Here is a 12,957-nt window from a genome sequence, read left to right as displayed (position 1 = left end):
TTTCTTAATGGCTTTAGGATTATTCAGCCTAATTATTATTATCATAAATTTCAATTCTTATTACATTTCTCTACAAAACGTATATTTCATTTATGTTTTCAAGTTCATTGGTATGAAGTTTTTCATAATTTCCTTTTGTAATATCCTATTATTGTCTGCAGTATCTGATGTCCCCTCTTATTTGTAAGGTGGTTATTTGTGCCTTTTTTTATTAATCTAGCCAGGGATTTCTCAAGTTTATTAGCCTTTTCAAGAAACAACATTTGGGGGATACCTGGGTGGCTCAGTGGGTTGAGGCCTCTGCCTTTGGCTCAGGTCATGATCCCGGGGTCCTGGGATCGAGCCCCGCATCGGGCTCTCTACTCAGCGGGGAGCCTGCTTCCCCCTCTCTCTCTGCCTGCCTCTCTGCCTACTTGTGATCTCTGTCTGTCAAATAAATAAATAAAATCTTTAAAAATCTCTTAAAAATTATTTTTCTTCTTTTATTAATTTATGATCTTATCTTTTTCATAGTCTTTTATCTTCTTTGATCTCTTCTACCATCATTTTCAGCTCCTAGGAATGGTGCTTAGTTCATTAAGTTTTATACTTCCCTCTTTTGAATATAAGCACTTAAGTTTATAAAACCTCCCTAATTTATCTGTATCACAGAACTTTTGGTATATATTTTCATTATTGTTCAACTTAATATTTCTTACTTTTCCGTGTAATTCCTTCTTTCAGCTCTGAAATAACTGTAAGTATCCTAATTTCCAAATACATGAGACTTTTATAATCATCTTTTGGTAATTGATTTCTAAGTTAAGTATGTTGGGTTCAGAGAATGTATTAATGTGATAACAGTCCTTCAACTATATACTGGGCCATAAGGCAAATTTTGACACACATGCTTGATAAAAAATGTTTCTCTATATCTGTTGAGTGAAGTGTTCTACATAAATCTATGAAATAAAATTTATTGATCGAATTTTTCAAATTTTCTACATGTAACACTTTTTGTTTTCTTGATCTTTCAGTTACAGACAGATGTTTGACTTCTTGTAGTTCTATCACATTTTGCTTTATGTATTTGAAGCTATATTATTGGTTGCATTTAGAGTTATTATAGCTTCCTGGTGAGTTATCACTTTCATCATCATGATGTCATTGTCTTTAGAAGTAATTTATTTTTGGCTTTAAATTTTCTTTTATTGGTATTTTTCTAGTACATCTTTTCCTTTTCCTTTCTGCATAGTCTTTCATCTGGGGTATAGTTGTACCTTAGTTCTGTAACTTATTTTATAATCACTTCTGTTACTTAACTGCTGTGTGTCTCATTTTTCCCAACCATAATATGAAGATGCTATTATTGTTGTGGTTTTGTTGTGCCACTTTCATTTATTTCCGGGGCCCTTTTTCTTTCCCTTTTTGCCTCCTTTTGGACTGAATAGTTGTGCTTTCTAAATTCCTTTTAGAGTATCCTGCTTAGAGATTGCTCATAGTGGGGCGCCTGGGTGGCTCAGTGGGTTAAAGCCTCTGCTTTCGGCTCAGGTCGTGATCCCGGGGTCCTGGGATCAAGCCTCGCATGGGGCTCTCTGCTCAGCGGGGAGCCTGCTTCCCTTCCTCTCTCTCCGCCTGCCTCTCTGCCTACTTGTGATCTCTGTCTGTCAAATAAACAAATAAAATCTTAAAAAAAATAAAATAAAATAAAAATTAAAAAAAAAAGAAATTGCTCGCAGTATTTTTCATTTTCCCAATGGTTACCCCAGAATTGAAATTTCCATGTTTAAAACACCAACGCTTAAATCTACGTTAAGCAGTATATTTACCCTCATCCTCAACCCTTGAAATTGAAGTTAAAACATCTTAGAACACTTTGATTGTGATCATCCCCTTACCAACATTTATGTATTATTTTGCCGTATATGTTAATTCTATTATGTTTGAACTCAGTACCCATGATCATTATTCACACAGTCAATGCTTACTTGGATATACTCATGTTTGTGCCACTTCATCTATTGTTTCTTCCTTATGGCATCTCTGACTTTGTTCTGGTGTCAATTTCTTTCTGCTTGGAGTTCATTCTTCAGAATTCCCTTTAATGAGGTTTTGGTGCTGGAAAGCCCTATTTTTTTTTGATATGAAAATATTATTTCACCCGTTGAAAAGTATTTGTGCTACTTAGCACATTCTCAGATATTATTCCACTGACTTCTGAACTCATCATTTTGCTGATGAGAAGTCAGCTATCAGGCAAATTGTTTCTTTTTTTTTTTTTTTTGAAGGTAATTTGTCTTGTCTTTTTGGCTCCTGTTAAATTATCCCTTTGCATCTGGTCTTCGAAATTATATTATGATGTGCCTATTGTGTATTTTAAATGTTATGCTACTTGGAGTTTGTTGAGATTCTTAAATATGTGGGATTTTTGTCTTTCTCATTTTGAGAAGTTCTCAGTCATTATCTCTTTGAATACTGCCTCTGCTCTACGCTCTTTACTGCCTTCTCCAGAAACTCTGGTTAGATGTATGTGAGAGCTTCTCTCCCAGTTTTCTTCGGTCTCTTTCATGCTTTCTGGTCCTCGTGGCTGCATGTTTTACGACGTGTTCAGCTCTGTCTTTCATTCACCTGTCCTCTGAGCTGGGTGTAATCCGCTCTCCAACCTATTCATCGAGCATTTCATTTTAGTTCTATTTTTCAGTTATAGGAGCTCCATGTGATTATTTTATGATGCTCTCGATCTTTATTCATTTTAATCTTTTTTTTACTTCTCATAACATATTGAACATACTTATTTTATAGTCTCTGTGTCATAAAACCAATCGTTGATTTCTTCCATCGAGCCTGAGTTTTATTTCTTCTGGCTCTCATACCTGATGCAATGATTCCTTTTGTACATGATAACTTTAACGCTTCTTCTTTTTCCTTGTAGAAACCCTTGGGAATTTGTGGGACGAACATGAATTCCTTCAGAAAGGGTGTGTTTACTTGTGTAAGGTGCCGGGCACGGGGTAGCAGGGGTGCTAGATATGTAGGACGACTTTCAAACTTAGGAATGACTTGAGGTTTGAGGAAGGCATTTAGGGAGTGTGACTTGGAACTGCCGATTCCTGGGGGGGCCGGTCTGGGTGGGAATGGATGGGTGACAGAGCTCCAGGGCTGGAATGACTCGGCCACGCAAAGGCCAGCAAGCAGCACTCCTGCTTCCCAGGGCTCCCTGGCTCCCACTGACCCCACCACAAAGCTCTGACTTCTTACAGTGGGGGCCATTCTGACGGTGGGAGGGGCAGGGGGCGTGGGAGCCCGGGCTCTGGCCGGGCCACTTTTCAGGGTGCCTGGTGGTTTCTGACATCCCCTCCTCCAAAAAAACAACATCATCTCCTGCCCTTCAAGGTTTCTCTCTTCAGTACCTTCTCCAGCAACTGCTGTGAAGTTTTTGTTTATAGAGACTGAAAACGCAGAGAAAGTCAAAGAAGAATGACAATCGCCAATAAGCCGACCAGTGCGACTCAAGCACTGTCTGTTCTTTGGAACGAGCTTTCCTAGACTTCGGTCTCGTCTCTCTCATCTCCGTCTTCCTATCTCCACCGTCTCTCCCCATCCCACTCTCTATCATCTTGTCCCTTTAACACCATCATCTCTATCTCTGTCACACCTCTGTCTCCTCCCCCCCCCATATCCTTGTGAAGCACGTGCAAGGGGACGAAAGTGCCCTAACCTGCACCCCATTCCGAAAGTCTCTTCCGACCCCAAAGGAGGCCACGATTCTAAGGGAAGCACGTATCCCTTCCACCTCTGAAACATGTTTTTCTAGACCGTTTTTGATGCACAGAAGTCATAGTTTGGGGGTGGGGGGTGGATTGTCTGTCTGGCGGGGTGGGGGGGGTCGGCTGCAGGCATCGACATCAGCCACCAGGGCCACGCTGCCTGCGCAGGGACCTCCTGGCCCGACTGGCCTCGTCCCAGCAGGTGCACGTGACCCGTGCAGTCCCACTAATGGTCGTTTAGGTTGTTGCGGATTTTTGTTTGACAAGGGCTGCTGCAGGGAGGCACGCCTCCCCTAGCACTTTGTCCTAGTTCCTCTCTCCCGACTTCCAGTCCGCCCCGCTCCATTCGGGCGCGTGGGTCCTTGGGAGCCTGCAGCCCGCTCCGCTCAGGATACTAGAGAGAGCGGATGCATGGCCTGGGGTCTTCTTGTCTTGAGGGTCCTGATGACCCAGCCCAGCATCGTGCCCAAACCTCCCCTTCCCCCTCCTGTGGCCTCTTCACTGACTCTCGTGTGTGTGTGTGCGTGTGTGTGTGTGTGTGTGTGTGTGTTGGGGGAGGGAGTTAGATAAATGCAGACCAAAGAGCATCCCATCTGACTTTGCTCGACATTCTTCATGCAGGGGCCACGTGGGGTCCCTTCTGCGGCAGAGGCCCCCTCTGGACGACACCGAGCGTCTAGGAGGCCGGGAGATCCTTGAAATAGCCCCATGTCTTCTGTGCCTGTGGGCGATGGATTAGGAGGCTGAAATGGGGTAGATCCCACTTTACAGAGCAGGACACCTGGGCCAAGGGAGGCGACAGGGCATGGCCAAGGCCACACATGTCACAGAGGGCAGGGCCGAGAGAGCTGGTGAGTGGCTGTGCTCATTCTTTCATTCAACAAATGTCTGCTGGGCACCCAGCCATGCCCCCACTGTTCCAACGTCTTTAGATACAACCTTCAACCTCCCACTGGAGGAGGCATTGTCACCGCCACATTACAGGAGAGCAAGGCTCAGAGAAGTGCAGTGGCCGGCCGTGGTCGCTCAGCAAGGAGACCCTGGAGCTCTGTTTGAGCTCCAGGCTTCATGCTCGGCCCACTCCGCACTGCATGGCCCCCAGGCTGGAGGTGGCTCACAGCCCATTCCCACCCAGGGCCCCCCACCTGCCAGCCGCTCCCCAGGGGCTCGCATTCCTGCGGAGGACAGAGCACACGACGCATGAGTGAGCACAGAGGTCGTTCCAGACCGGGCCACTTCCTCCACGGAGAGCCGGGTTGTCAGGAAAGGCCCCTCGTGGGAGGCGATGCGGGGCTGAGAGCGAGGTACAAGGGGCCACGGGAGGCCCGTGGGCAGAGCGCCCATCCGGGAAGGGAGGACAATTGAGGCCCCAAGGCAGAACAGGCTTGGGGATTGAGAAGAAAAGGCCGGGGCGGCTGGAGCACAGGCTGTGCGCTGCGGGGCAGGCTGTGGGGTGGGCTGCGAGGCCACGAGGAGAAGCGGGCAGCGGCCGATACCCCCGTCCCCCGGGCCCACCAGGCCCCAGCCCTAAACACCCCCAGCCACAGCCCCCCTGCTCTCCCTCCTCGGCCATCTGGTTCCAGACTCTTGTCTCCTGGCCTGGCCTCTCTGCTGGGCTCCAGGGGCTCCTCTGCGGGAGCGCTTCACCTGCCCTGGGGCCCCCACGTGCCTCCTGGGCAGTCCCTGCCCCCTCAGGCCCTGGGGCCGTGCACTTTCGGTCGCACGACGTGTGCGCACACATCGGCCCGCTGCTCTGTGCCGGGCCTCCTGGGACGCGCTGTCCCTTCTGCTCACTCTTCCTCCAGCTTCTCCCCTGGTGAACTGAGGCAGGGTCAGGGTCATGACCCCGTCTGACCCCAAACAGAGCCCGACCCCTTCCTCCATGCCCCCCCCCCCAGGTCATCCATCACCTTTCCTGGGTCCTGGCCCAGCAGAGCACAGGCCCCGTGAGCCCCCAGTGGCTGAGAGGAGTGGTCCGGTCCCTCCGTGTTCCAGTGCTCAGCCCTCCCACACTGCTAGAGATCCCTTCCTCCTGCCCCTACATCCCCAGGCCACCTCCTCTAGGAAGTCCTCCTTGATCCTCCTGCCCCACAGACCCAGCCAACCAGCCCTTTAGTTTCCCCAGGGGCCTCCACCACAACCGTGGGCTCCGTGGCCCGGCTCCCACTGATGGGCCCGCGCACCGGCCCACGGGCCCACCTACAGGCCCCACGGCACTCACAGCGGGCCGGCTGGGGCAGGTGCCACTCTCCCGGCTTGCAACACGGCGTCCGGTGTAACCCAGTCAAGCCCGGTAGGCTCCTGGGCTCCTTCCTCGGACCGGACCAGAGAAGGACCAGGTCCTTCTTTACCTCCTGTTTGCCTGGCCCGGGGCAGGCGGCCCCCAGCATCAGCAGTGGCAGCCAGGGCATTGTTTTGTGTCCTTCTGGAAGTGTCTCTGGACACGAGCTGAGGATGAACAGCCTCACGGGGTCCCTACCCGTCAGGGTGACTCACCCGGAACAGATGCACGGAACGGACACCACAGATGGGACCGCCTGCTGCCTGGGGACACAAGGCACAGACCGTGGCCAAGGGGCCAACTGGCCATTGGGTAAGCACCTGCCACGTGCAGGGCTGGGCGGGACCTCATCTCCTAACAGCCCAGACGCCCAGGTGATGAGCCGAGGAAGTGGCCGGGCCAGAACTTGTCCCCGGACACGGCCTCCCGCAGCGGGCTTGCCTACCCGGTCTCTGTGGATGGGCGTCCAGGAAGGGGGATGGGGCAGACCTGGCCCTGTCCTGGAGGAACCTCGGGCAGATGGTCACGCGGCCCTGGCAGTGGTCTTCTGCGCCTGAGCAAAGGGCTCTGCCATCCCCGCTGCAGACACTCCTGCTCCGAATCCCAGCCCCGGCCACGGCGGACCCCCTGGGCTCGCTTTCCCTACGGAGCTGCGAGCTTCGGGCGGCTGACGAAGGGCACCAGGGCACCACACACCACCCCCGGCATGCCCGCCCTGACTGCACCACGGGAGGCCACGGACGGCGGCCCGGACAGCGGGTCCCGGGGTCAGAGGCCTGTTCCCTTCCTGGCTTAGTGAGGGAACCTGTCCTCTGCTCACAACGCCTGCGGATGCCAAGGGTGGGGTCCCCACCCGGCCAGTTCCCCACCTGGATCCTGGCTGGTGTCCTACAGGTCAACTCAGTTCTGACGAGAACTACCCGGAGTTAGGTGAAGGGTTCAGTCCCACAAAACCACCCCTGCTGAAGACGCGCTTTGAAAGTCCCGGACACCTGTACCTCTAGCCCACCAGCTGTAACTGGGGGTCCCGTTCTCAGGTTTGATGGTTTGTGAGGACGGCTCACCGAACTCAGGAAAACGCTACTTGCGTTTACCAGCTGATTACAAAGGTTGTTACAAAGGATACAGGTGAATGGCCAAGGGAAGAGGTGCACGGGGGAGCTCTGGAAGGGTCTGTCCCCCGGAGCTGGGGTGACCACCCTCCAGGCCGTGGGTGTGTTCAGCTACAGGACACTCTCTGAACCCCGCAGTTCAGGAATTTTGCAGCGACGTCCAATCACAGCGGTATTACTAACTGGTCACTAACTCAACCTCCGGCCCCTTTCTCCCCAACCACGCCCCGACGATGGGGGTAGGGCTGAGAGTTCCAAGCATCTAGTCTTTCCGGGTCTTTCTGGCGACCACCTCTCATTAGAACACAAGACACTGCTATTGCCCGGGAAATCCCAGCGACGCAGGGGCTCAGTGTCAGGAAGCGGGGGCGGAGATCGAATGTCTATTTTTACCGCAGGACACTCAGCCTGTCTCAGAAATGGCTTTGGGCAACCTCCACACCCCATCCGCCCCGGCAAGAACCCCTGAGACCGCCCCATGGCCCCCGGGGCCACCGAGGCCAGCATCTGCTCCCTCCCCGAAGCTAGGGCCCTGGCTGGCGGGCAGGAATGAACACCTGCTCTCGCCTCGGGACTGGGGGGCCGAGGCAGCTGTTCTCTCACTATAATGCTCCCTCGCTTGCTCGTTCCCTTGCCTCTGGCCCCCCACGCCCCTGTGGGGGCCCCCTCCTCCCAGACATGCTGCTTGGGCTCAGAATTGCATCTCCGGGTTCGCTAGGGGGCACTGAGACCAAGACCCTCGCAGGCTGGCCTCTGCCAAGACGCTCCATGCCTGCCTCCTTCCTTCCTCCTCCTGCCGGGGACGGGGGAGGCTGCTCAGGGCGGGGCACTGGGAGGAGCGCAGCCCGTGAGCCCAGTCGGAAGGAGCCGGGGGGCGCCAGGCCCCCACAGCCCCCACAGGAGCTCGGTGCCACCCAAATATGGTGCCCCTCCCTGGGGCGGCCCAGCCCTGCCAGGCGAGGCTAGACGCCCGCCCTGCTCACCCTCCCAGCCGGAGCCCCTGCAAAACCCCAGGTGGCAGCTTGGCCCTGGGGCCTGGACACGCATCCTCGGGAGAGGGACGTGTGGGAGCAGGCAGCCCCTCCCGACGTCCCCTGGGGGACAGAGGCTGGAGCAGCGGGGTGGACCCCTGCGGGATTCTCATCCCACTCGACTGTCCCCTACTATGTGCTCCAGGCACTTGGAGACCCTGTTTCCCTCCCCGCTTGGAGGGAGGGGGTGCCCCTGGGCCCAGAGCAGTTGGGGAATGCACAGCAGGGGCCGAGTGTCCCAGCCACGCCTGGCACTGGGAGGCGCTGCCCCCCGTGGACACCTGCGACCACTTGTGAGGTGGGGCCAAGAAAGTTCTCCCCTGCCTGGAGCCCACAGGTCTCACGGAGATCACCCAGGCCCCATGACAGCCTGATGACGGACCCTGAGAGCAAGTCACTGCCATCCCTGCTGCCCAGACAGCCTTGTGGAAACGGGGAAGCCCCAAGTCCCGACCCAGGAGTGACGTGTGCCAGACACACTGATGCCGTGGGGACAGAGGTGGCACCAGCCTGCCCACGGGAAGGGCAGCGACTGCTGCAGGGACCAGCGGGTGGGTGGCCCCCAAGGAAGCAGGGAGGAGGGGAGGCCCAGGGCGGGGGGGCGACCCAGCCTCATGGGTTGAGGGCTGTGGCTGCAACAGGGACTGTCCCATCAAGTCAGGGATGCCCAGCCCAAGCTATGCCCGCTGTCACGCCCAAAGGTCTCCCCAAGTGTCTGAGTGGGATAAGGTCTCCCTGAGCGAGTGACGGGGATGGAAGAGAGCAGCAGATGTTTCGTGGACCTCATGAGAGAAGCCAGGAGCCCAAGATGGCCAGAGCCGTCATGAGGGGCTGAGGCCCACAATGGGGCGCGAGTCAGGGCTCTGACCGGAGCCGGGGAGCCAGGCCTGAAAAGCGCAGGCACGGGGTGGGGGGCTGTGGGGTCAAAGGGCTGGATAGACACAGGCCCGACCCTGCAGGCCGCCAGCCGTGTGTGTCCTGGGGGGATTCTGTGCGCCGTCCTGCATGCGTGGGAAGCCAAGTCGGGCTGATGGGCAGGGTGGGCCGGCCCCGGGCCGTGCTGGCAAACAGATGCACGGACGCGGGTGGACCGCAGAGAAGCAAGGCGGGCCCTTTATTGGAGAACTTGTCACAGAGACACGGACACATGCAGCCCACAGCAACCCCAGCCTGGCCCGGAAACAGCCCCGGGCCTGGAGCAGCTGGCACAGGCCCGGAGGTCTGCCTGCCGGGGGAATGGGTAGACCTGCCTGGCATCAACCAGCACCATCCCTCCTGCTGGGGCTGCCTCAGCGCCCTTGGGAGAAGAGCCAGCCCTCGGGGCGGGGGGGGAAGGTGCGTGGGGGAGTCCAAGGTCTGAGGGGGCTCAGGGGAGGCTCCTAGGCCCCACCAGGCCGTGGCCCTCCTTCATGCTTGCCTTTCCTTTCTCCTGGCCGGGCCGTGATCCTCAGGTCACAGGGACAGGTCCAGGGACCAACTGGGGGGCGGGGCTGGGGAGGCCTGGGCTGGGTGGGCGCTGCCCTCTGGGGTCTGGTTAGTACCAAGCGGCAGCAGAGGGCCCTGCTGGCCAGTCCGGGGAGGGGTGAGGCTGCCGTGTCTGGGGTGCTCACAGGAGAAAGGGGAGGAAGGGTGGGTTCGAGGGCTGGGGCTGGATGGTGGGAAGGTGGGGGCCAGGCCGGGCCCCTGGGGCTGCCCTGGGGCTCAGGCTGGTGCTTCCAGGGCACGCACATGCACGCTGGGCAGGCAGAACCAGGAGGGCGGCAGCTCCTTGCTCGCGCTGTCCTGGTGGAAACGGATGTGGAGGAAGAAATCGCCCGTGTAGAGGAAGAGGAGGGCTCCCAGGCAGGCCGACTGGCCTGCGGGCTGCACCTGTGGGAGGAGGGACAGATGTCAGCCCGGAGCAGACCAACCCCCAAGGCCCCCAGGAGACCCGTGGACCTGCCTGGACGCAGGGGCAACGGAGGAGGGGAGGTCCCCCCAGGGCTTCCCTGCTGTGCCTTCCCAAGCAGGTGGCTGCCCTCTCTGAGCCGTAGCTCCCAGCTTCGGAAGGAGCACAGCACGTCCCTCCCCGGGCCACATGGGGGTTGAGGCAGGCCGGGGCGTGGCTGGGATGAGATGTCATTTCTGCGGATGATCGGGGCTTGGCTGAGGGCTGTGCTGTGTGGACATCACCACAGGCAGCCACGGTAGGCCAGGAGCACAGACTAAGGGGCGCCAGGGGCGGGGATGGCAGCAGGTCTGACACCATCCTTGGCCGCCTGCAGCTGCCTTGTCTCCTTAGCAAGCTTCGAGGCTGGTGCCACCGTCCTGGGTCCCAGCCAGGACTTGTAAGGTCCTGCGGCGAGTTGGGTGAACGAGGGTCAGCACAGACAAGCCTGGGCTCACCCACCACTGAGCCCACCACCCGGGGGGGCCTGGGGACACAGGGACAGTGACCACAGGGGCTGCACGGGGCTCGCAGACTGCCACACACCGCGTCCAGGTGGAAGGTGCTGGAGCCCACGAAGGAGACAGCGTTGTGCAGGTCGTAGTTGTGCACCCCATTCTGATGGTCCTGGAAGGGCGCCACAGTGAGCGCGAAGGGCCCCACGCGGCGCGGGCTCCGGTTGGTCAGCCGCACCTCCAGACGCACGGGGTCGCCCACCCGGCAGGCCGCGGCCTCACAGTCACAGGGCTGTCCGTCCACCAGCACATCTGCAAGGGACATGGGACACGAAACTGTCAAGGGCGCTGCCCCGCTGGCCTTGCGCACCTGTCTCCCGTTCACTCTTCCATTCATTCCTTTCCTCCTTCCCACACCAAGGCAGCCGCCCCGTCTGTGCAGGCTGGGTGCTGGGCACAGACGCTCGGCCCAGTCCCTGCTGTCCTGCTGTGCAGGCTGGAGAAGACAGGTGTGGACACCAGAGCTGTCTCCCGGAGGGTCTGTGTCATGCCGGAGGGGCCTGGGGTCAGCTGGGGTCTCCCGTGCTCCTGTCCGAGAGGGCTGGCTGTGGCCACGGCCCACGGCGGAGAGAAAAGCCAGGAAAGAGACTCAGAACCAGAAGGCAAGAATGTGGCAGGGGCTGTCGTGGCGTGCCTGGGACCTGGCTGGGCCTCTGCCACACACACTTGCACAGTGGCCGGCCCAGAGTCCCCCAGGGAAGGCTGGGCCCTCCCTGGGGCACCACAGAGGTGACAGGATGCTGGCTGGGGAGAGGTCTGGAACTTGAGGAGCAGAGCGGGGATGGGGGGCGGGGGGGTGGGGGAGACGGGCGTGGGGGTCAGTAGACTGGAAAGTGCTGTGCCAGGACCCCCACTCCCCTCAAACTCCCAGGACGTCCCTGCAGGATGGTGGGAGGGGAGGTCTGGGGAACCCACTTGGAGCCCCGGGTGGGATTTGAGAATGAGACGCATCCTTGGGAGAGGCAGATGAGGGGAAGCTGACTTGGAGGAGAGGCCACGTGAGGTCAGAGGCAGAGACTGAAAGAGCAGGAAGCAGCCCCCCTGCCCCCCCCCAGCCTCTGTAGGGGGCAAAGCCCAGCCAACACCCGGCCTGCAGACCGGGGAGGGTGCCAGCGCCTGTCGGGTGATGCTCACAGTCCGCAGTCCCTTCTTACGGCGGCACTACCACCGACATGGCCACGCAGGAGGTCTCCGGCTCATAGACCCAACCGTGGAGGTCAGGGAGGGGGGCCCACGGCCACGTCGTGACTTTGCGTCACCTGCTGCTAGCTGTGTGGCTGCAAGGGGCCGACCGGAGCCCCGCCAGCCTGCCTCGGCTGACCTCTAGCTCTTGTGTCCACCGGCGGCCCAGGGGACACCTCCTGCCTGGCGGCTGCTTCCACCAGGGGCCCGCAGGGAAGACCCTCCCGCCCGGCCACTGGGGGCGCCCTGGAGCCCGTGGGAGGGGCTGATTCCTCACTTGGTCCTGGAGGCCCAGGATTGGAGGAAAGTTGGGGGTGGCCTGCCTTGGGGGGGGGGGCAAGGAAAACCCTCCCTGCAGGGACGTGCTCTGGGGGGGGCGGGGCTGGCCTGTCTCCGGCTGATCTTGTGCAGCCAGGCCAAGGACGGGAGTGAGAGTGTGTGTGTGTGTGTGTGTGCGTGTGCACGTGCAAGAGAGATGGTGTGAGAGTGCGCACAGGGGCGATGCGTGTGTGTGTGTGTGTGTATGTGTGTGAGCATGTGTGTAAGTGGGACCGCGTGGATGTGCATGTGTGAGAACACAGGTGTGTGTGATTGAGAGCATGTGTCGGGGTACACGTGTGTGGGAGTGGGAGCGTGCATGTGTGTGGACCGGGGGGGCACACCGGGAACCGGGGGTGGGCAGAGGCCCGAGGCGGCACATGGGGACGGCTCTGGATGCTGCTAGGCTGGGGGTGGGGAGGGGCTGCGGGTCCAGAACCACCCGGCGTGTGTCCCATGTGTCCCACCAAGGCCATTCTTCTAGGAAAGCCTGAGATCAAGTCTCCCCCCCACCCCACCATGTTTCGTTTCTTTAAAATCACAAGCTTTTATAACACATTATAGAAAGTTTGGGGAGTTCATTGAAATAAAACTAATTTTCTAAACGCCCCCTGCTGCCAGCCCTTCCCCCAGCCACCACTCAGCATCTTGGCTACGACTCTCCCTTCGCGCCACCCCCACCCCCACCGACCCGCGTGTTCACCGCCGTGGCCTGGCGGCTGCCACTCTGGAACCACGAGGACAGAAGCGCAGTCCACACGCGGACATTTTAGTGAGAATGTTTTCAAAGGCGGCAGAGGATTCCGTTAAAGGAATAAACGGTAACTTACCCACCGGAGCCCCAG

The 12,957-nt window shown here is 57.6% G+C and overlaps 1 protein-coding gene across 1 annotated transcript in view; it reads right to left on the bottom strand.

The window, feature by feature from the left end:
• Positions 1 to 9,260: 9,260 nt before the first annotated feature.
• Positions 9,261 to 12,957, bottom strand: part of TRAPPC9 (trafficking protein particle complex subunit 9) — a 510,796-nt gene continuing 507,099 nt past the window's right edge. Inside the window, exons 22-23 of the mRNA XM_080803019.1 lie at positions 10,644 to 10,864; positions 9,261 to 10,039 (exon numbers count right to left, since the gene is read on the bottom strand). Coding sequence (XP_080659145.1) covers positions 9,872 to 10,039; positions 10,644 to 10,864 — 389 coding nt within the window. The 3' untranslated portion in view covers positions 9,261 to 9,871. The remainder of the gene's footprint in view (positions 10,040 to 10,643; positions 10,865 to 12,957) is intronic.

The sequence above is a fragment of the Martes martes genome (assembly GCF_963455335.1).
Source record: "Martes martes genome assembly, chromosome: 4".
Lineage (NCBI taxonomy): Eukaryota > Metazoa > Chordata > Mammalia > Carnivora > Mustelidae > Martes > Martes martes.
The sequence above is the reverse complement of the archived record's forward strand: the minus strand, read 5'-3'. Positions and strand labels throughout refer to the sequence as shown.